The sequence below is a fragment of the Staurois parvus genome, unplaced genomic scaffold, assembly GCF_062004578.1.
Source record: "Staurois parvus isolate SC_StPar_1 unplaced genomic scaffold, SC_StPar_1.0 ptg000226l, whole genome shotgun sequence".
NCBI lineage: Eukaryota > Metazoa > Chordata > Amphibia > Anura > Ranidae > Staurois > Staurois parvus.
This window is the reverse complement of record NW_028318022.1, coordinates 984234-1009000: the sequence shown is the minus strand read 5'-3', so window position 1 is coordinate 1009000 and position 24767 is coordinate 984234. Positions and strand designations below refer to the sequence as shown.

The following is a 24767-nucleotide window of genomic DNA, read 5'->3' as shown; positions in this document are numbered from 1 at the left end:
TGTGTAGTGTTCCCAATGCATTTGTCTGTATGTAAATAAAAGCTATTAGAAGGATTTTGAGCTTTATTCACTTTTTTCAACACACTGCTGTTATTGTGAACACAACTGTATATATCAGCTGGCAGTTTTAGACATAAGATCGTTGTCTGAACTTGAACTCTTCTTATTTTAAGAAGCACATTTGTCTACTCAAGATTTTAGATTCTGAGAAGAGCATGTTGCATTTCCATTTGCAAGGTTGTTTTCCGCACAGATAGTTCAGAAGCTTGCTTTGGCAGAGTTGGTTGCTGATGAATATGTAATTTTATTTATTCTCACAGTGTGATCTTAGCACTCAACTGTGGCTCCTGTGAAGCAGAGATGACTAACTGAACCACATCTGCAGTTTTGGTGGATGCTTAATAAAATTAAACTGATTCAAGGGCAGAAGGTTTTTCACCTGAATGCATTCTATGCATTAAAGTGTTACTAAACCCAGGACCCTGCATTCACTATATCTGGTCTCCCACTGTACATACTCCATGGAAATGTAATTATTTTAGTAAATATAAACTGCAAATACCTTTTTCTCATCAACAGTTAGAGCAGTCTTGTGACTTCTATCAGTGTTCAGCAGAGCACTGGTTAAAGCTTGTAGAAGGAGTTTTCATTTTGCTCTAGGAGGATGCAGAATAACTGACTCTGTCTGGACAGAGCTGATTGGTCCTGTGCTGATCACAGGCATTCTCCTAAGAAAAAAAAAAACCTCTCTAGCAATACACATCAAACTGAGCCTGTGCAGAGTGACTCCACACAGTGTCTTATCAGGAGATAAGAGGGGGACACTGGAAAAAGGGGAGGATCACAGTAAGTATTACAAGCATGCTTTACTGCACATACAGACTGATTTTACTGTTGTGGGTTTAGTAACACTATAAGTTTAAAAAAAAATTTCTGCAAGCAGATCCCCCCAGACTCCCACTTATACTTATAAAATATAAGTAAGGGGTGTATTTGATAACCTCAGCACCACATCCCTATAACACTGAAATAACAAAGAACATGAATAAGTGGAACTTTGACCACTTGCCCTCCAGAGGATTTACCCCCCTTTTTGACCAGGCCATTTTTTGCGATACGTCGCTTCATTACTTTAACTGACAATTGCACGGTCATGCAATGCTGCACCCAAATTAAATTTACATTCATTTTTTCCCCACAAATAGAGCTTTCTTTTGGTGGTATTTGATCATCTGTGTAGTCCTTTTTTTGTGCTATAAACAAAAAAAGACCGACAATGTTGAGGAAAAAAAACAATACTTTTGACTTTTTGCTGTTAAACATGTCCAGTAAAAAATGAAAAAAAAAAAAAAATCAAATTTTGTCATAAATTTAAGCCAAAATGTGTTCTACATGTCTGCTAAGAAATAAAAAAAAAATTCCCAATACATGTAAATAATTGGATTACGTGAAAGTTATTGCATTTACAAATGGCAGTATATACACTGGAATTTTTATAAAAAGTATGGTGTTTTTTCTTTTTTTCTTTACTAGTAATTGTGGCGATCAGCGACTTATAGTGGGACTGCGGCAGACATTCTGACACTGGTTGGGAACTGAATTGGTGTCACTGACATCCCCAGTGACACCAATACAGTGATCAGTGCTAATAAAAAGCACTGACACTGTACTAATGGCACTGGGCAATCAAAGGGTTAACTGTGTGCTGTTTCACAGGATGCTGTGTGTTTTCCACTGTAAGCACACTGCGTTGTATGGCTCCACTATGCAGAGCCATACAAAGCAGGGTGCAGAAGCTGACAGGGGAGAGATCTGTGTTTGTTTATACACAGGTCTCTCCCCCTTCGGTAATTCTCGGAGATCGCTGGGTGCCGGCAGGGATTCACCGGGTGCCGGCGATTGAAAGCCTAGGCCGCGAATGGCAGTGTGGGTAGGGCATGGGCGCCCCCTACCCGGAACTGCGAAATCGTGTGTGTGTGTGTGTGTGTGTGTATATATATATATATATATATATATATATATATATGTGATTTTGTGCACCCATGCTGCCCTGTAGCAATATTAATGCTATAGGGTGGTGCGGAAGAGGTTAATGGTGCTAATCCTTAAAGTGTTACTAAACCCACAACAGTAAATTCAGTCTGTATATACAGTAAAGTGTGCTTGTTATACTCACTGTGAACTTAAGGGGTTAATCCTCTGCATTGTGTAAAAAGGATGTTTGATCCTGTCTCCACTGATTCTCCCCTTCTTCCACGTTTTCCATTTCATCTCCTGATAGAACACAGCCTCGAGGACACTCTGCATTTCCTCAGCTTGGTGTGTACTGCTAGAGCGTTTTTTTCTTTTTCTTGGGAGGGAGCATGTGATCAGCACAGGGCCAATCAGCACTGTCCAGACAGAGGGTCAGGGGTTATGCAATCTCGTAGGGCAGTGAGAGGAGAATGAAACTACTCCTACAAGCTTTAACCAGTGCTCAGCTGCACACTGATAGGATTCACAAGACTGCTTTAACTGCTGATGAGAAAAGGTATTTAGCAGTTTATATTTACTAAAATAATTGCATTTCCATGTTCTTTGTACTGTGGGAGACCAGATATAGTGAATGCAGGGTCCTGGGTTTAGTAACACTTTAACCTTCAGAAAGAAATTGCACAAAATAGGTCTAAAAACATAATTTTATTGAATAAACCAATGATAAAAAAAGAAGGGACTATCAGTCCTTAAAAGCATGTTGGATGAACATATAATTATAAACACCCCATACACCTTCCCATACTAAAAATACAATAATAGTACAATTATTACATTTCCAGCAGAAAATGGGATGAGGACAATGAAAACAGTAGAAGAAGGTGTACACTTTCCTCTACTGGTTTCATTGTCCTCGTCCCATTTTCTGTTGGATACTGTCTACTATTGGTTACTGTCTACTGGGTTCATTGTCCTCGTCCCATTTTCTGTTGGATACTGTCTACTATTAGTTACTGTCTACTGTTTTCATTATCATCCCATTTTCTGCTGGATATGTAACTATTGTACTATTATTGTATTTTTAGAATGAGAAGGTGTATGCGGTGTTTATAATTTATAATATGTTCATCCAACATCCTTTGAATGATTGTCCCCTCTTTTTTTTTTTTTTTGAATAAACTTATGTTTTTAGACCTATTTTGTGCGATTTCTTTCTGATGGTTAAGGATTAGCATAATTAAAGTCCCACATTTTCATCTTCTTTGTTATCCCCTTATACTTACATGACCCCAATCTCGATCCAGCGATGTGTTTGAGAGCAGAGACTGTTGGTTCCTGCTGCTGTCAATCACAGCCAATGATGGGGGCGGGACCGAGATGCACTCTGTGTGTGTCTTATGGACACACAGAGCGGGACTCGAGTATGAGCATGCACGAGTGCTACCCATAGCAAGCAACTTGTTATGGTGGGAACTTGCCAGGGGGAGGGGCCAGGAGGATTGGTGGGGGATTTGAAAAGAGGAGGATAGGGGCTACTCTATGGAAAACCATTGCACAGAGCAGGTAAGTATAACTTGTTACTTTTATAAAATAAAAACTGTGGCTTTACAATCACTTTAGGAAATCAGTTAAAGCACCAATTTACTGTTTAAATGCATATAATGAGTCCAGGGTAGTGTGATGGTTCAGTCAGTGTTTGTTGGTAATACCTGTGGCTTCCAACACTATAGTGGTGATCATTTTCTGCAGGCTTTATCTAGTAAAGGGGTTGCAGTTCTTATTTTTAACTTGGCTTTCCAGTTTTGGTTCCCGTTATCTACTTTTTTTTTTATCCCCCCTTGAGGAAGTTACATGACTAGTGAGAAACATATTGGGGGCGGGGCTTATGACGTCATCACGCCTGACCCGAATTGGCACTGTCCAGTGAGCCTGAGAGATGATATTGGCTTGAGAGGCTGTGAAGCCACTTATGGAGCCACTGCACCCTTACATGTTACATATCATTATGCACAGATTTTAGTGCATTTTTAAAATGTGGTTTTCTTGTCTTTTAATAAATGTGGAAACACAATGATAGTCTTTCTTAGTTCTTTTGAGTATAATTGAAAGCGGAGAATCCACTCATGGTGGTCTGGATAGCATAGGAGAATCCTGCCCGGTGAGGATTATAGCAACCTGGTGGGGAAAGCGCATATAGACCCATGTGCTATATAGGACGTATATCTGAGATGAGTGAATTGTTTGACTGGTGGAGGTCAACACATGGTGATTCATGTTACAGGTTTGCAAGGCTCACACAGACACAAGGTCTTTTTGAGACTTTTTTTTTTTAAATCAATTTGTTGGTTTATGTTTATTTCTCGTTTTGAGGATTATAGGCATGACGTCAAGGTATCAGTTGTGTGAAAATATTTTTTTACTCGCTGTATGAAGTTCCCACCAATATTCACCAGCTGCAATTATTTGGAAGTATGCTAATAGGTTTGCTAACGTATTAGCTTAATCTATTGCTGGGGATCTTTTACTATTTTTAAAAATTGGTTTTAAAATTGTATCTAATTTTTGGAGGTTTCACCACTATTCATAAAGTGCAATTGTTTGTCACATATTGAGGTTATTTTGATGTCTGAGGGTTTGTTGCCAATACTCTCTGGATATATACTTACCTTATTTGCAAATATTGGTGCATATAGTTTGAGTAGACTGATCGGTTTCCACCACCATTCATCAATCACTAGCTTGAATACACATGATTGGGTGTATAGAATCGTCCGTTGTCACATATTTACAGAATATACTTACTATTATTGATGTATGTAGATTGGGTAGACCGCTGCAGGTTTCCATCTCTCATCAATTACTAGTTTGCACAGGATTTGCTGAAATTGTTTACATATAATATCATCACTGTCAATGCATATAGTACATAGTGAAAGAAAGGCAGACGGTATGAACTTTTCAGTTATTTTTGTTTTTATTATCTAATTTGCAGATAAAATAGTCTGAAATGAGTATGTTTGTACTGTGCAGTTGGGATTTATATGCTTTATTAATAAATTGTCATGTAGACTGCTAACTGAAACTGATATTTTAGCTTTGTACCTATGGTCCAGTTTTTAGATCGCATTCATATCCGCAAATGGGTGTGTGTGTGATCAGGGGGGATAAAAATCAATGATTTTTAAAAAAAAAATGTTTGATTTTTTTTGGGTAAATAAATTCCATTAATCCATTCACAATGTTATGCTCTTCCAGAGGTTTTTGTAAGATTATTGGGCAGTTTCTCTGCCTACAAGTTATTATCACAGATGGTTGGTTTACTTTTGCAGTTCTCAAAACTGAATTTGACTCAGCGGAGATCACATGCCTCTTCTTCACAGCAAAGATGTTGTAACATGAACAGAGTTAAGAAAAAGACCTTAATCCTAACTTCTACAAACCTATGAATACAGAATCAACCCCTTCAGTGCTAAGTTTCAAGAATTTCAGTGAATAGAATAGAAACAATATTTTTCTGATTGTTTGGAGTGGAATAGATCTCCACAAGAAGAAAGTGAAGCTAAGTGTGAGGAGGAAGGGGCTGACAGTCTAAGTTTCTTAAAATATATATATTTTGTTTAGCCAAATTAGTTAACAAACATGGATGTTTGTTTAGGCAAATAACATATGCTGGAATGTTATTGTTTCAGTTGAATAAATCTATTTAATTGTTATTATTAAGGTAATGATTATTTTTCTCCTTCCTAAGTACAACAGAAAAGTTGTCCAAATATGAATGATTAACCTATTAAACTGGGGATAAAAAAACTAATATGAAAAGTTGTTGTTCTAAAAATCTTCATCTACTTGCATATTAAAGTTATACCAGCAAGAATTAGTCTTTATGTAGAAAACTATGATTTAAATCAAGCCTTACTGACTAGTGATTTAAATCGTGATTTAAATCTGTTTGATTTAAATCAAATCCACCCTGTGTGTGATTATTTAGTCAGAAGACTCAGTGGGGTAACCTGTGATTTTAGCTGTGGACCCTTAGAGACATTCTTGTCTCTACCCTCACCCACAAGCTGAGTATCTGAACTGACTGCTTTATTCTGCAAGGAACCCTTTCTTAACATAGGGACAAGGTTTGGTGTTTGAGGCCCAGGACTTGCCTCTTGCCTGAGGTACCTCTGCCTTTCATGTGAACCAGAACATTGTGGTGGATTTGGTTCAGAAGGTGAGACACTCTGTCATTGCTTCCTTTGAAGACTGATTTTCCTTTTTGTAATTCTGGATGAACCCAGTAAGGGTGCTCCAGCTTCTTGTTTCACCATCTCTAGATGGCTCAGGCAGACCATCATCCAAGCCATGGTCTCAAGGTTCAGGTTCCACCCTTTCTTGTCAGGACACAATCTACTAAATGTGTGCAGAAAATGTACTTACCCTAAGAAAAGAAATCGAATGCCACCTTTTCGTCAAGCTTTAATATATAAAACTTTTTTGTTCATGGGTTTAAATATACTGTGAAGATATTCAAATTTGTTAATACATGGGTGCATTCATTTATCTTCTCTATCTGCCTTGAGTTCAGCTTAAAATTGGAAGTTTACCCAGAAAGTGAGGTATCACTAGTTTGCTCCCTCTCCACACCTTGTAATTGAGTTAAAGGTTTTTTGGTGGGGGTGAGTACCTATTTTTATTTAGGATGATGCCACTTGCCCTGCCCCCTCCCCTTCTGGTGCCTTCTGGAAGGTGTCACATGTTTCAGGAGGCAACAGGAAGGACTATTCAGACAAGCTTGCGCATGTGCATTGAAGAGCAGTCAACTGTGGTTCTTCAGGAAGCTACAGCCGATTCCCATATCCAAGAAGGTTGCACCTGGGGACCTGCAGCTGTAAGAAGATGGCGTTGAATTCCAGGCACTGGTAGCTACCTGATTTTTAAAAGTCAGCAGCTACAACTGAAATTCCTCTTAAAGTTTATATTAAAAGAAATGAATGTGGAAGTGAGCATCTCATTACTTGCTTGCTGCTTCCCGTTCTCTTGAGGGTGCTGCATGCACTAGATTGTCTGTTGACAGATAACAGATATCAGACAAGTGTAGGTGGCACCTTCTGCTAAACAACTGCTGAGAGAACCTATTCCAGGATCATTCATATTGAGGTTTGGTTTTTATTCAGAGCATCTGTGAAAGCAAGAGACACTGTGATGAAAGAACAAGTGAACGAAATAGTTTATCCTAAATGGACAAAGTGACACATCACATGAATATCCTTAAAACAAGAGAAGAGGCCATTATGTTGTCAGAAATTCTGCAGTTTTTGTTAATTTTGCCAATTTTCATAAAGAATGTACACTAATATTTCCACCTGAAATCCTGCCTCATAACTTGTGTTCTAGAAAAGCAAAATGCAGTACTGCTCGTTCAGGTTTAGAAGTTGCTGATAGATCTGTGTAACGCTGCAGGTGTATCACTGATATACTTTACATAATTTTTTTGCAAATCAGGTGCTGGTTGTAGGCCCTGTGCTATCTAGGTAGCTGTGTAAACATTTCCATTTTATGAAGTTGCTCCTTACATATTGGTTTGAGTTTTATGATACTCTGTCACAAATTAGGGTGGAACATGTAACATGTTCCCATAGCTGCAGCCCCCCTCTAACAAATAGTATGGGGAGAAGTTTTCCCATACTATCTGCCAGATTTGAAAACGGCGTGGCCATGCGGGGCTCTGCCCACACTACCGTGTCACTCATTCACAGGGTTCTATGAATGACTGCCTACAAATCCTGACAGCCTTAGCGGCTTGTAGTTTTCAATGAACTATCATGGCGCTGTGGAGCACTGTGGTAGTTCATTGAAGCTTCCTGTCAGTATATCTGCTTGACCGTACATCCCATATGACAAGCAAATATTCTGACAGGTCTACAGGAGACCTGCATGGCATTGGCGATCTACTGATCACTGGTGCAATGCTTTCCAGGCTCCTTTGGACAAAAATAATAAATGCACATTTTTTTACCTGCAAAAAAATGCATTTATTATTTTTTTCCAAAAGGTGAACTTATCCTTTTAACTGCCTCCCGCTCGCCATATAAGGAAATAACGGGCGCAAGGCTGTTTTCCAGTTCTGGGAGGACGTCATATGTGTGTGCAGTGCAGCAATCAGTGATGCGCTGTGTCCCTGGGACACAGCGAATCAGCGGAAAGAGCCAGTGACTTTTGCTCTGTCGTGATCAGCTGTGTCCAACACACTGTGTCACAGCTGATCGCATGTAAATAAGGAAATGCCAATTATCGGCATTCCTCTCCTCACGAGCTGTCATGCTGACAACTCGTGAGGAGAGCCGGTAACCGGCATTCCTCAGAGGGCACATCTACACTGATTATCAGGGCACTGATGATCAGTGTAGCCCCATCAGTGCCACCTGTCGGTGCATATCAGTGCCCATCTGAGCTGCCTATCAGTGCCGCCTATGAGTGCTGCTTATCAGTGCCATATGAGTATTGCCTTTCAGTGTCCATCAGTGATGTCTGTGAATGCCCACCAGTGATGCCTATCAATGCCCAACGACTGTCATATGCGAATAGACCACTTTTTTTTTTATCCCCCAATGGTTCATCTCAGACGTTCTGAATGTTCAAATTCTATCTACTCTGATATCAAGCCCCTATATGGGTCCCTCTAGAAACAACTTCTTTTGTCCCGGTCTCCCTTTGCTCACTTCTTTGCCTTCTTCCTAAATCTAGGCCCGCATTAACTAGTCCTTCCTTGTCCCATTTATTACATGTGTAGGACTCTGCCAAATATTCCAGTGGTCTAATCTCTCTTCACCTGCCACTTCTTCCCCTCTTGGGCAACCCCCTTTTCCAGCCAGGCCTAGAGTCCCCTAGCGCCTTCCACTGGTGGGTTTCTCACAATCTTTACTGTGTCCACTCATTCCTCACTGGTAGTTCTGTCTACACCTGGGCATAAATCAAGGATAAATACCAAGCTCCCACAACTGAACTTTTCCGATTTCTGCAAATCAAACACTGGTTGACCTCCGTGCTCTCTGATAAAGACTTCACGACTCAACTGTCATTGTTTGAGCATACCTGTCACCGGACATCCCAAGCTTATTCTCTATTCTTTATTCACAGCTGAATAAACTTTCAAAACCTAACATTCACACTTATGTTTCCGGCTGGAAAAGAGACCTAAAATGCACCAAAGATATGGGCGATTGCTCACAGATTTGAACAACACTAACTTCTTGTTTGATTAATGTCCTCACTTTGGAATCAGCCTTTGCAATGGTCCTGAGGTGGTATTTAGTCCTGTCCTGTGTAGCATATCTTCACCCTACCGCCCCCGGGACCTGTTTCAGGGGTTGCACCACTTTGGGAGACCCTCTTCATATCTGGTGGACATGCCCCATGATTTCCCGGTTTTGGACGAAGGTCCTCAAACTTCTGAATTCCTTAATATCATACTTTTTTCCCAAGGAGCCCTTCTGCATTTGAAACCTCAGAGCTTAACTAACAACCAATTCAAACTGGTTACGTATGTGTTACTGGTGGCAAAACAAACCATAGCAAAGGCATGGAAGCAACAGTTTATATCTTTCATGGAAGTCAATGTCGTCTGGATTTTCTCTTGATGAATGAGACGTTAACTAACATTCTTTTGGATACACATTATAAATCTCTTAAAGTTTGGACCCCATGGTTCCAGCAGACCCATCCTGCTATATCGGATGTTAGTTACACATCATTATAATGCTGATTCCCCCCACTCTATTTCCTATTTTCCACTTTCTTCCCCAACACCCCCACCCCCCCTTTTTTTTTTTTTTTTTTTTTTTTTTCTTGGCTCCACCACAGGGCTGATCTGTGAAATGTGATATGTGATCTGTTTGTTTACATTTTCTTTTTTGTACGTTTACACACATCGTTACTCCACCCACCTACATTTTCTTTTTATGATGCAGATGTGTGGTCTTTCTTGTTACCCATGTTGGTTTTGTTTTTTTTTTTCTTGTAAAGCAATCAATGTAAATGTCATGTCGAATGATTTGTTGTTTACTACGCTTTTTGTGTATGATGTTATAACGCCTCTGACTTTCGAACCATTTTTTGCAAAATATTAGCTAATAAAAACCTATTGAAAGTGAAGGACTAATAGAATTGGAAGATGAAAAGGGGTGGGGCCATGCTTGACTTTTACAGAAAAGTCGAAAACCACATTTTAATTCAGTTGGTCTGGTGATCATTTTGATATGTGGTTTTCATTGCAAGTAGCCTTTGCTCATGCGTTTTTTTAAGTATATATGCTCAGTTTAAGCAGAAAAGGCTTAGAGGTTTATTTAGTTTTATTAATATAGCAGAGATGTACATGTAACTTTTTATTATATTCAGTATCATGTTTTACTTTCCAGTTTGAATTTAGAGCAGTATTTTTTTTTTTCTACCACTTGTTTGTCTGGACTCAAGACATGGTATGTAATTTTATGTGCAGGAACTGTTGTAATGTTTCACCTGCTAGTATTGATTAACTATATAATTAAAGAGACTTTAAGGGAAACTACAATAAAAGAATGTAAAATCAATATGAAATGGAATGGTCTTTAAGTACCAAGCCGATCTATACACTCTATTGAATAGACGTAAAAAAGGCTTCCAAAGAAATTTTTTATGAAATGCTTCTAAATAAGAAAGCGGTTATTTAAAATGGTAAAGGATTTATAGTTGTATGTAATTTGACACAAATGGCTATGTCATGCAATAAGAAGGGCAGTGCTGATGTACAAAAATGACAGCTAATCAGATTTCTGTTATTGTAGTCAAAATGTGTCACTGTCACTCAAAGCACTTTGGAAGTTGCCATTTGCTTTCAGAAGTCTGGCAATATTTAAAGTTTATATAAACTCATCAACGCCCCTCTAGCCATATTGGTTGTGTAAAATACTAAGCAATTTGAATCATTCCAAATATTAGAAATATACCTTTTTTTAAAAAAAAAAAAAAATAAATTATTAATTTTAGCCCTGTCCTTTGCACTACGGAGTCTGATACGTGTAGCATCTCCTCCATTCATTTTGTTGATGTTGTTACTATGTATTAGTCTTCTGTCCTGGGACGTCGGTAATGAAGATGGATGTTCCCCACCAGTCTTACTGCATAGTCTGATCTGCAGAGTTTTGTCCTTCTGAATCCTTCCCACCATGCTTTCCTGTCTGTCGGATGATTATTTATGAGATATAGGAAACTGGAACACACAGCTGTTTGGGAGAGAAAGCCAAAGCATGTACAGAAGGGTGACAATTCTGCAGAAGGAAGATCAGCCAGCAGACTGTTGCCACCTGGACTGAGAAAGTCCTAGTAACTGGCAGTGTCATCCAGTGAAATAATTTCAAAAGAAATGCAGAATCAAACAATCAGACGAATGTATTTTATGGCCTCTAAGGGTCCATTCTGACCAGCCGCTGTGTTGCAATGATGCAGCCACTGTGTGGTGCAGTCCATAAGGATCAGGACGGTGTTTATGCGCCAGTACTGATACGTCCCATTGTTAACTCTTTCTTTTTTTTTTTATGTGAACTTGAATTGAAATGTCACACATTGACATTTCATAAAGTTCTATCAGCTGGTGTGCAGTGACCTGCACTGGAAAATATGTACTATATGCAGTATTTTTTTTTTTTGTTCTTCAACGCACCCTGTCCGCAAAGCATAATAGCACAGTGGGGTGAACTGGCCACATCGGAGATGAGACACTTTGCCTTGTCTTGCAGAAGGACTGTGCTGGAATAGCTGCTAAATGCATTCTCACCACACCTGGTGTGAATGGTCCCTAAAATACAAACGTTACCGAAAAAAACAGCATACACAGATTTGTTCTTTGCAGTGCCATTCATTTTAAATGGTACCCAACATACCACAAAAAAGTGCTGCAGTGCTAAAAAAAAAAAAAAAAAAAAGTAATCTTTTTCCATGTTGAGGTGCATTACCACCCATTCATTTTAAATGGGATGACTAACACAACACACCACTATGCACATGTTTTCGATTTATGATCAGAATGAATAGACTCTACCTTGAAACCGTCAAAGGTTTGAATAATTAATGTAAATATAAATAATATATATGTACACATACATCATTATACACTAGGGCAGTATTGATTATCTTCTGTTGGCCCGCAGATCTGGCAAGTAAAAGCCTTCCAAGTTTTTATAAAACAGGTCTAGACAAGTAAAGAGAGAGTTTTCTAGGATCATCAATCAGAATCTTTAGTTGTAGGGTTCATGCATAGTAGACTGATAAAAAAAAAAATGCCAGTTCCCTTGGCAGAAAAAATGCTTGTATAAAGCATTTTTGTACTAGCATTTAGGAGTGTTTTTAGGGTTTTGTTTTGTTTTTTTTTTCTGCCAAAAAACTCCTTTCATAAACACAAATGCCTCTAAACTAGGCTGTATGACACCCTTCCAGAACTGAACAACTGTGCTGTAACCGTCACTCGGTTATAGCGTGGTTGGCAAGTGTTTAAAGGACAAGACTCAGCACAACAGCGGCAATTTGCTTTGCTGTTTATGCTCTGCACCAAAATCTTCTTCAGAGTTGGCTGCTTCCATCCAGTTATCCTTCATAGAGTAGAGTCCCTTTAAGTGTTTATCTAATGATAAACAGAGCTCTTCAGGACACCAGCCAGTGTCACCTTTAATTAGACCCACAGCTGACTGTCTAGCATCAGAGGGATGGCAAAAGCACAAGGGTCACCATGATCTCTTGGAAGCATCTGTACTCACACAATGCCCAAGGACAGCTGGCTGCCTCCTTCCAATGTCCAAGTGACACCTTACTAAGGTGATATCAGACCAGATCTTCAGCATACAGCCCTCCTCAGTCAGCTCTTTTGTTCGAAGGTCTCAGCATCCAGGCCCTCAGGTCTCAGCATCCATGCCCTCAGGTCACCCACCTGAGGCCTCACAACAGCAGACAGAGTAGCATTGCCTGGAAGGGCCGCATGGGCCGCATGTCCCCTCCAGGCTGAACTAATCCTATCAAGGAAAAGACTCCAAGCTCAGTGTGCTCACTGAATATATACAGTTACCCAGCATGCCATCAGAGCCTCCCTCTCTGGGATAGGCTAGGGCTGTATCAGTATTCATGCTGCCATATGCATAGCTCCACACCTATCATCCAGAAACTTCTCAAGCTCTCTGGATGTAGAGGGAGCTACCAGGCTGGCCGCAGCTGAAAACACCGAGCAGACCTGAGTAGCAGAATGCAGCTTCACTGAGTACAGAGAGCAAACTATGCTTTTACCTAACAAACAATCACAGCCACACTGACTACAGTGTGGAAGCTAAATTTATCAAAACACACACTAAATGTATCTATCTATACCTAGCACCTATCTAGGAGGGTGCTACATACAGCTGTAGTTGATCATGAGACACTGAGAACTGCCCTGTCCACGGCTCATTTATATGGCTCTTGGTAACACAAAGGTTTCAGTCCTGCTGAGGAAATTAAATAGAGGAGAGCACACTAGGGGAAAGGGGGGGTTAGGTTAGGGGCCAGGGAGATTGTACTGATGTGGTTTTTATTTAAACTTCACTTGTTCTTTAGGCTGCATGATATTTCAGAATTGTGTGGTGTGACGATCGCGCGTCAGACCCCTGATCTTCTCACCAAACTCGTGACCGAAGGACTATCCAATCTGACGCCGCGATGTCACGCGCCTAACAATACCACGCCCAGCTACACCCTGCACAACGATTTTCCAGCTAATGGACCACAAATTGATGTACCGGCAGCCTGGGAGCGATTGTTACTGGGTCAGGTTAATTACACAATTAACCCTTCACACTGCCCCCACCTCCTTTTTGTACAGAGAAAGAGGAAACTCGGCGATATTAGCTATAAGACTATAATGGTTGAGATAATCGTCTGTATAGCACGGTCACCGCACACAGGTTGTACAGAGGGTTAAACAAACATAGTAGCACTCTTTTAGAGGCAGGAATTTGTAAATTGCATTAAGGAGCTTTAGAAACAGTTCAACACTTTCAGAAAGAGATTTATTACTAAAAGGTCAAAAGGGTGCAATAAAAATATTTACAGAAAAAAAGTAATATATATATATATATATATATATATATATATATATATATATATATATATATATATATATATATATATATATACAGAGAACAATAGCACCGAAAGGAGGTTAAAGGGTTACAGTACTTGCCAATCAGCCTTGGGCTTGCAGATCAAGTTTCAGAGCAAAAGGGCACGTCTCCCAGGTTGGTTCTGATGTTAAAAGGGAGAATTCTTCAACTTAACTCTTAGGCCTGACAGCCTATTTTGTAGTCCCCCAGCAGGGGGTGTCTCTAAAGCAAGGACCAATGCTTTATTTAGGGAGGGAGGGTCTGGGCGTAGACCTAAACTAGAGCCAAAATCTCATAGTTCATATTTTGGCTCATAACTTTTCCTATGCACAAGTGACATTCTACCCGCGGGTAGATTATTATGCAGACGCATCTGAGGAACGGTTACATATGAAATAAATATTTGAAGGCTTCAAGAAATGTAATTTTCTGCTGTTCTAGGTATTCCAGTCAGGGAGTGTGACTTATCAAACTGTTTTGTCTTCTCGTGGGCAATCTGAAGATAGGCCTGGTTTTTATGTAAGTCTCTCATATTCCAAGATATGAGACATAGGGGAAAAATGGATTTTAACAGTGTTATCTAGTTCCTACTCGGGAATGTATTTGAACTCAGGGGAAGGCTTGGGTTATCTTTTTAGGATGTGCTAGATTGCACAGGTTCTTTGGGCAGTGAGGTCCCAGATCCCTTGGGAGTTTTATAGCTCGTAGCCCCCTGCTGGGCTCTGGCCTCCTGTGACACTGCCAACACACAGACCTTATGTCACTGTGGCTGAACAAGGAGGAAGAATGAGAATGAGGGGGATATGTTTGTACAAGATGGAGGATCCTTTGCCAAGATGGAGGTTGGAGCCAAAGTGGTTGAACCGCGTCCATCTCTGTGGGCATGATTGCTACATGTGGTGCTTGCTTTAATTTTGTATGATCATTTATGGCAGTGTTCAAAAGGCCTTGTTCACACGGGCCTATACTTACGTGCTCCATGGAATGCTGTGCCTTGCTGGCACAGGGATGCACATGTGCATCCCTGTTCCAGCAAAATATGTCCCTGCACGGAGCATGCAAGTGTTTGCCCGTGTGAATGCCAAAATGCTCTGTATTATTTACTTCCTACAACATAGATTTCTTTCAAAATGCTGTGCTTTAAAAACACTTTATTTTAGGAGTTTCTTAGGAATGAGATGCTTTTGGTTCTCTGCTGCAAACTTCAGTGGCATGGCTTAATACAGGATATGAAAATCTGTTACAAATAAAAACTCATAAGAGAATAACTTGTTGTCTCTTCCTGAAAATGATGGAACATACCCCCAGGCTAGCAGCATTATTTCAATAATATAAACCTCTAAGCCACTCATTATTTTTCTCTGCCCAAGGACATATAGGTGCTGCATGTGTGCACCATTTCTCTTGAATTTTTTTGATTGCATCCCATTTATAGAAAAATTATGTTTGTGTAGGGAAAATATGTATCATAGTGTCTGCTACAAAGAGTTGCAGAAGAGGGAGCTAGGAATATGGTGTTTTGTACTTCTTCCTTTCCCCTCTAGTTAAGTGAACATTTAACCTATGCAGTGCAAGGGTGAACAGCAGTCAAGTGTGGGACCTCATTTCCAGTTATCTGCTATGATGTTTACTGTTCTCAGCACATTTGAACACCAATCTTAGATTGTAAGCTCCAGGAAGCAGGGCCCTCCTAACCCTCTTGTATTCACCCTGCACTGCTATATGGTACTTGTCTACGAGCAATATCCATCTGTAATATCGCCCATGTCATGTATGAATGCTAATTCACCCTGCACTGCTATATGGTAATTGTCTGGGAGAATAATATCCATCTGTAATACCGCCCATGCAATGTATGAATGCTAATTCACCCTGCACTGCTATATGGTACTTGTCTACGAGCAATATCCATCTGTAATATTGCCCATGTCATGTATGAATGCTAATTCACCCTGCACTGCGATATGGTAATTGTCTGCGAGCAATATCCATCTGTAATACCGCCCATGTCATGTATGAATGCTAATTCACCCTGCACTGCTATATGGTAATTGTCTGGGAGAATAATATCCATCTGTAATACCGCCCATGCAATGTATGAATGCTAATTCACCCTGCACTGCTATATGGTACTTGTCTACGAGCAATATCCATCTGTATTATTGCCCATGTCATGTATGAATGCTAATTCACCCTGCACTGCGATATGGTAATTGTCTGCGAGCAATATCCATCTGTAATACCGCCCATGCAATGTATGAATGCTAATTCACCCTGCACTGCTATATGGTAATTGTCTACAAGCAATATCCATCTGTAATATCGCCCATGTCATGTATGAATGCTAATTCACCCTGCACTGCTATATTGTAATTGTCTGCGAGCAATATCCATCTGTAATACCGCCCATGTCATGTATGAATGCTAATTCACCCTGCACTGCGATATGGTAATTGTCTGCGAGCAATGTCCATCTGTAATATCGCCCATGCCATGTATGAATGCCAATTCACCCTGCACTGCGATATGGTAATTGTCTGCGAGCAATATCCATCTGTAATACCGCCCATGTCATGTATGAATGCCAATTCACCCTGCACTGCGATATGGTAATTGTCTGCGAGCAATATCCATCTGTAATACCGCTCATGTCATGTATGAATGCTAATTCACCCTGCACTGCTATATGGTAATTGTCTGCGAGCAATATCCATCTGTAATATCGCCCATGTCATGTATGAATGCTAATTCACCCTGCACTGTTATATGGTAATGGTCTGCGAGCAATATCCATCTGTAATATCGCCCATGTCATGTATGAACGCTAATTCACCCTGCACTGCTACACGTGTAATCTATACTGCTTTTAAAATCCAACTGTACCTGAAGCTGATTCATAACTATCAATGTTCTTATTGGTCATTCTTATTGCTTCAAAATGTTTTAACTCTGGTCCATATTACTGTGGTGGTTATTTTACTCCTATTGTCTAACCCAAATTTATGATCTGATCCTAATCTTTACAACTCTGCCCTGCTGCTCTCTTGTCTCTTGTAGTCCTCCTTTGGTGTGAGAAGTTTGCCCTGCTAGCCATGTGTCTCTGCTAAGCATTCCCAATTGATTAATTGGCAATTCCCCCACCCAACTCAGTATAAATTTAGGCCTTCCTTAGGGGAAGCGCAGCACAGCCAAGGGTAGCTTTGATAATTATCATCATGGATAAAGTATTAATCGTGGATTAAGTATTACACTTTGGCTCTGCACTTCAGCGAATGCACAAAGCGAGAAACAGCAGACAACCTCAAATACTAATCAGACTGCAGGTGACCTGTTTCCCCATCCAGCTCTTTCAGCTCTTATCCAGTCTGCTTCTTCATCTCACCACTCTGTAACATGCACTCCCTACTCCTCCTTCTCACAGTTGTGTCCTCTCTCTTCAAACTCTCTCTCCTTCACCCCTCTTCTCCACCACACAGCTTATCTATATATCACCCTCACTCCTTTCTTCACCTTATTACTGTACTCATCAACTCCTGATAATTCTGAACCCACACACTAATAAAACCTCCAGGACACTGGGACCTGTCCTTCCATAGATTTTCGATCGGATTCAGGTCTGGGCTCTGGTTGGGCCATTCCAAAACTTTAATCATCTTCTGGTGAAGCCATTCCTTTGTTGATATGGATATATGCTTTGGGCCATTGTTTTGCTGAAAGATGAAGTTCCTATTCATATTCCGCTTTCTAGCAGAAGCCTAAAGGATTTGTGCCAGTATTGACTGGTATTTGGAACTGCTCACGATTCACTCTATGCCACAGTTGCAGCTGAAGAAAAACAGCCCCAAAGCATGATGCTGCAACCACCATGCTTTACTGTGGGTGTGGTGTTCTTTTGGTGATGTGCAGTGTTGTTTTTGTGCCAAACATACCTTTTAGAATTATGGCCAAAAAGTTTCATCAGACCATAACACATTTTCCCACATGCTTTTGGGAGACTTCAGCTGTGTTTTTGCAAAATTTAGCTGTGCTTTGATGTGTCTTGCCACTCTACCCCATAGCCCAGACATATGAAGAATATGGGAAATTGTCATATGTACCACATAGCCAGTACTTGCCAGATAATCCTGCAGCTCCTTTAATGTTGCTGTAGGCCTTTTGGCAGATTTCCAGACCTGTTTTCTTCTCGTCTTTTCATCAATTTTGGAGGGACGTCCAGTTCTTGGTAATGTCACTATTGCGGAATATTTTCTCCACTTGATTCTGACTGCCTTCACTGTGTTCCATGGTATATCTAATGCCTTGGAAATTATTTTGTACCCTTCTCCTGACTGATACCTTTTAACAGTGAGATCTCTGTGATGCTTTGGAAGCTCTCTGCGGACCATGGCTTTTTCTGTAAGATGCGACTATTATTAGCCCTATTAGAACAGCTGAACTGTACTTTGGGTTAATCAGAGGCACTTTAAATGATGGTGTGTACTGAATCCTATTTAACATGATTGTGAATATGATTGCTTAATTCTGAACACCGCTACATCCCCAGTTATAAGAAGGTGTGCACACTTATGCAACCACATTATTTTATATTTTTATGTTTGCTTCCGCCCCCCCTTAAAAGGTTTCAGTTTGTTTTTCAATTGAGTTGTACAGTTTAGAGGCCACATCAATGGTGGAAAAAGTTGTCTCTTTTTTTTGTACATCAGAGAAACCTGACATTTTAACCACTTCCAGACTGGACACTTTTACCCCCTTCCTGTCCAGGCCAATTTTAAGCTTTCAGCGCTATCACACTTTGAGTGACAATTGTGCCGTCATGCAACACTGTACCCATATGAATTTCTTAGAATTTTTTTGAGACAGATAAAGCTTTATTTAGGTGGTATTTATTCACCACTGGGCTTTTTATTTTTTTTGCTATGTAAATGAAAAAGTCCAAAAATTTTGAAAAGAAGTGTTTATCTTATAAAATGTTGCAAATAAATAATATTTCATTATAAATCTTAGCCAAAATGTATTTTATCTTTTTAGTAAAAAAAAAAAAATCTCAAATTAGTTATAACCAAAAATTATAATTTTTAGATGTTGCCATGGTGTAATTGCACATAACATGTAAACATTCACAGTGCAGGGAGGAAAAAGCATGTGAGGCCCTAGCTTAATTACTTTTCCCAGAGCTAATTGGAGCCAGGAGTGAGCCAACCTTGACTCCAAAAGTGTGATGATATTGGATGTGTTGCTGACAGCTGTCCTGCCCTTAAAAAACACACACCTGTTTTGGGTTTACTGGTTTCAAGAAGCACTGTCTGATGTGAACCATGCCTCGCAGAAAAGACCTCTCAGAAGACCTGCGATCAAGAATTGTTGACTTGCATGAAGCTGGAAAGGGTTACAACGTTCAGAGCACATTTTATGCCCAATTCATGCAAAACTCCACGTAATCCCAAGGGGTTCACATACTTTTTCTTGCAACTGTGTGTGTGTATATATATGTATATGTGTGTATATATATATATATATATATATATATATATAATGTGTGTGTATATGTATGTATGTATATATATATATAAAAATTTTACATACTGTCACCCTAGCAGTACAGTGTTACCATGGTGACACTGTACTACTTGTGGGGGGTGATGAAGATTTTTTTTTTTTCTTTTTACACTGATTGCTTTTACACCCATAAAGGCTGTAAAAGCAATAATTTCTCCTTCTCTCTGGCTGCATTCTTGCAGCCATTGAGAACTACTGTGTGAGCTGTGATTGGTCACAGCTTGTCACATGGTACAAGGCTGTTGTGAATATCCTTGTACCATGTGACCTCTGTGATCATTCACAGATTTCACACGTAGTAAGCAACGATGTCAGAAGTGACATCTTGCTTACTACTCTGCATGTGATCATTGATTGGCCAATCAGTGATCACATGATCGGGACCTCGCAGAGAAGTCCCGTACGACAATCGGTGTTCCACTGTGTCCGGAGGACACAGCGGGTACCAGATCGCGGTGCTGCGTGCTCCCAGGGAGCGTGCACAAGCGGGGAGGCCGTTTATAAACTGCCACCCGACCCTGCACTGCCACCGTCCGGCCGTTTTATATACAATGGTCGGATGGGAAGTGATTAACAAGGGTGTGTAGACTTTTTACATCCACTGTATATCTTAATTTCTGTATAACCTTTTCTTTTTTTTTTTTTTTAATCCTAGATAGTGCTATATGGAGACTTGCCACAGAAAGAGAATATTTTATATTTATCTAATCATCAATGTACAGGTTAGTATGTTACATCATTAGACCATTTGTAATTGGTATCCAGATGCTATTTGCAATTTTTTTTTTTTATTTACTTTAAATTCATTTATTGAATCATGCCTATTGACTTTAATGATACTGGATTTTTTTTTCATAAAGAGTGGGGGAAAAGTAAACAATGATATGCTGTATCAATAGCTAGTAAAACTTGGATCAAAATTTTACATGCATGTGTTTTTCCCTTAGTTGATTGGATTATTGCAAACATGATGGCTGTGCAGCAGAATGCCTTGGGCCATGTTCGATATGTTCTGAAGGATGGTCTGAAATTCCTTCCTCTGTATGGCTGGTACTTTTCACAGGTACTTTTTTTTATTTTTAAATGAACTCTTTGATATTTACAAATAAAAACATGCTTAAAATCAAACGTTAATTTTTTTACTTTGAATAGAATCGGGAATATTTAGAACCTCTGCCAGATTTTTGTTTGTTCCCTCTGGGGAGGTTTGTCATTTTTATTTTACCTTGTGACCACAGTCACCAGGATAAAGGGTAATGGGTAGTTGATAATTTTACGTTTGTGACTGGAGCAGGAGGTGAAGGAAAATCTTCCAGTGGTGACAACTCTTCTGATTACAGCTCTCTAAAGGGAATTTCTCTTCACTTTGGAGACATTTCCTCTTGAATATCCAGAACAGCCAATGAAGGAAATCTCTCCAGTGGGCAACAGGCATAATATGTCATAATTCTCTAATGTTTTGGCCTTAAAAGAATAGGTTTTTTTTTTTGTTTTAAAAACCCAAACTTCTATCATACATACTCACCTAGGTAGATGAGGCATCGGTCCCCCGCCGCCTCTAAGACCAAGAACTGAGCGATCAAAGACCACTGATCGCTTGGTTCTTGGTCTTCACTGAGCAGAGAGCAGTGACTGTCAGTCATCGGCTCTCTGCTCTGTCCCTTTAGCGCTCACTGGAGCCCTGGGCTGAGGAGGGCTGGCTCAGGCTCTCAGCGAGTCAGCTCTTGGTCCAGGCATCTGGGTAGTTCCCAAATGTAAAGTTGGGATCTTTCCAGAGCCTGGACCAGCTGAGTAACGTCAGCCAACATCAGACTTTAGCCCGCTGTCAGCCTAAAATAGGTCACAGGTGTGAAATACGAAGTGCACTTCTGTGATCCATAGAAGTATAGTCAAAATAGGTTTGGCTATACTTCTCCTTTAATTTTACAGAAAACAAAATAATGTTGGCCTATATGGAGATGTTCTATTCTAGGTTATGTTAATATGTCTTCATGTGAAAACTCTTTTTATATAATGGTGCCATACAAACCTTTAGAACCTTGCGATTTCAACTGCCTTTTACTTGATAATCTCAAAAACATTTGAACAGTCGAAGACAACTTTCCAGCACTGCTGCTATGTGCATATATTGTATAAACCTGATCTGTTTGAGAGTTTGGGCAGTTTCAAAGCTTCTGGTAAGTGGTTGTAATATCTTAAAAAAAAAACAAAAAAAAAAACGTGTTTGGACAGCCAGATGACTGAAATAAAAGACATTCGAACAAAATGTAATTTAGGTCCCATTCACACTTGGGCATTTTTCATTTCGGACAGAATCGCCACAATTCTGCCTGTGATTTCAAAACGCTATGCTAAAATAGCAAGTCTCAGAACAGCGTGTTCAGGTGCCATTCATTTTAATGGCACTTAAAAACATGGTGCAATTGACGCACGATAAATGGTTGGACACCTCATCGAGCGAAGTGTGTCGCCCTAAAGAAGTTCAGGAGCTTCTTTTGGGTAACGCATTTCGTGCAATGCAGTTTGCCACAATTGCAGAGTGATTTATTGCACAACAGTGGCTGCAGAACTGCACTGCGTTTTATGTGCCATTAGAGTGAATGGCACCTGAACACGCTGTGTGATTCATTATTTTAGCAAAGCGTTTTGAAAGCATGGGCAGAATTGCGGTAGTTCTGCCCACGATTCCAAAATGCCCAAGTGTGAATGGGGCCTTAGGCTTTATCTGGCACTTCTTCTATAACAACAAACCTAGCCATGTACTCATTTGATCTCTGTTGAAGCAGAGGACCAAAGTTTAGACTCTTATACAGTTGTGCTCAAAAGTTTGCATACCCTTGGAGAATTGGCAATATAGTATGTATCATTTTTAAAGAAAACATGAGTGAGCAGGCAAAACACATTTCTTTTATTTCGTATGGGATTCATGTTCAACTGTAGGCCATAACAGAATGGCACAATCATAAAACAAAACATGGCAGCAAGTAAACAAAGATTCCCTGTGCATTTGGAGCTCACATACTCCCAAAACATCAGTGAAACATCATCATGTTTTACAGTGGTGATGATATTCCTGTGGCTATAGGCCTTGTTGACACCTCTCCAAACATAGTGCTTATGGTTGTGACCATAAAGCTCTATTTGGGTCTCATCACTCACTATAAGTGTGCCAGAAGTGGTGAGGCGTGTCAAGGTATTGTTGGACATATTGTAACCTGGCTTTCTTGTTCAGTAAAAGCATCTTTCCGGCAACTCGACTATGCAGCTAATTTTTGTTCAATTATCGTCATATTTTGCTCCATGAAACAACCACTCCATCTTTTTCTCAGAGCAGCCTGCATTTCTCCTAAAGTTACCTGTGGGTTTTTCTTTGTATCCAAGAAATTCCATCCCTCCATTGCCCTTAATTTACTGCCTGATCAGAATACTGTATACAGTTCTGTGAAAAAGGTATTTGCCTCCTTTCTGTGTTTTTTTTTTTTTTTTTTTTTTGTTTGTTTTTACATATTTGTCACACTTAAATAATTCAGATCATCAAACACATTTAAATATTACACAAAGATAACCCACGTAAATACAAAATGCAGTTTTTAAATTATGATTTCATTTATTAGGGAAAAAAGCTGTCCAAACCTGCCTGGCCCTTTGTGTAAAAGTAATTGTGGTCCCTCCCCTACCTTGCTAAATCATGAATGAACTGTTATTGATCAAATTTTTTGGAAAGCTGATTTAAAGAATAAGTTCACCTTTCATAGCATGTTACATGTTACACTTATATTCAGGCTGTAACATGTTATGAGTGCACCTGCCCCTGCTCCAGCTTCCCCCACTTTTACAGCTAGCAGGAGATCTTCTACCCCCTCGCTAGCAGTCAAATTTAAAAAAAAAAGTGGCTGCGCGGGGCTCCGCCCGCCCAGCCGCATCACTCATTTGCTGTGTTTTGTGAATTAGCGCTGTGATAGCTCATTGAGTCTTTCTGTCCTTAGATCTGCCTACCTGTACATCCCATACGGGCAAGCAGACATATTGACAGATCTGCATGGCACCAGCGATCTACTGATCGCTGCTGCAATGCTTTTAGAGGGTCCTGTAACAAAAAACAATAAATGCACTTTTTTTTTTTTTTTTTACCAAAAATGTCCATTTATTTATTTTTTGTATAAAGGTGAACTTATCCTTTAAATTTCACTTGCGACACCCGATTATTTTCAGCCTTGTTGAATCAAGAAATCACTTATATAGAAGCTCTCTGACAAAGTGAAACACACTAAAAGATCTCAAATCTCAAAAAGCAACACACCATGCCACAATCCAAATAAATTCAAGATTAGATGTGAAACAAAGTAATTGACATGTATTAGTCTGGAAAGTGTTACAAAGCTATGTCTAAGACTTTGGGACTTCAGCGAACCACAGTGAGAGCCGTTATTTACAAATGGAGAAAACTTGAGTGGTGAACCTTCCCAGAAGTGGCAGGCCTACTAAAATTACTCCCAAGGGCACAACAATGCCTCACCCAGGAGGTCATAAAGAATCCAGAACAACATCTGAAGAACTGCAGGCCTCACTTGCCTCAGTTAAGGTCGGTGTTCATGGTTCAACAGTAACAAAGAGACTGAGCAAAAATGGCATCCATGGGAGAGTTCCAAGGTGAAAGCCACCGATGACCAAAAAGAACACAAAGGCTTGTCTCACATCTGCCAAAAAACATCTAGATTATCCCCAATACTTTTGGGTAAATATTCTGCAGATTAATGAGATAAAATTTGGAACTTTTTCAGATGGGTGTCCATCCTGTTACATCTGGTGTAAAATTAACACAGCATTTCATAAAAAGAACATCAAACCAACAGTCAAACGTGGTGGTAGTAGTGTGATGGTCTGGGGCTGCTTTGCAGCTTGAGGGCCTGGACCACTTGCCATAACTGATGGAACTATTAATTCGGTGGTCTGGCAGAAAATCCTGAAAGAGAATGTCCCACCATCAGTCCATGACCTCAAGCTCTTGGGTTATGTAGCCAGGGGTTTAAGGAGCAATTACTTTTCTCACATACGGCTAGGCAGGTTTGGACAGCTTTTTTCCCTCAAATGAAT

At 39.9% G+C, this 24767-nt stretch overlaps 1 protein-coding gene across 1 annotated transcript in view; it reads left to right on the top strand.

Annotated features, from left to right (window-relative positions):
- The window catches only part of AGPAT5 (1-acylglycerol-3-phosphate O-acyltransferase 5), a 97752-nt gene that overhangs the window by 27560 nt on the left and 45425 nt on the right, over positions 1 to 24767 (top strand). Inside the window, exons 2-3 of the mRNA XM_089679516.1 lie at positions 20329 to 20395; positions 20621 to 20736. Coding sequence (XP_089535642.1) covers positions 20329 to 20395; positions 20621 to 20736 — 183 coding nt within the window. The remainder of the gene's footprint in view (positions 1 to 20328; positions 20396 to 20620; positions 20737 to 24767) is intronic.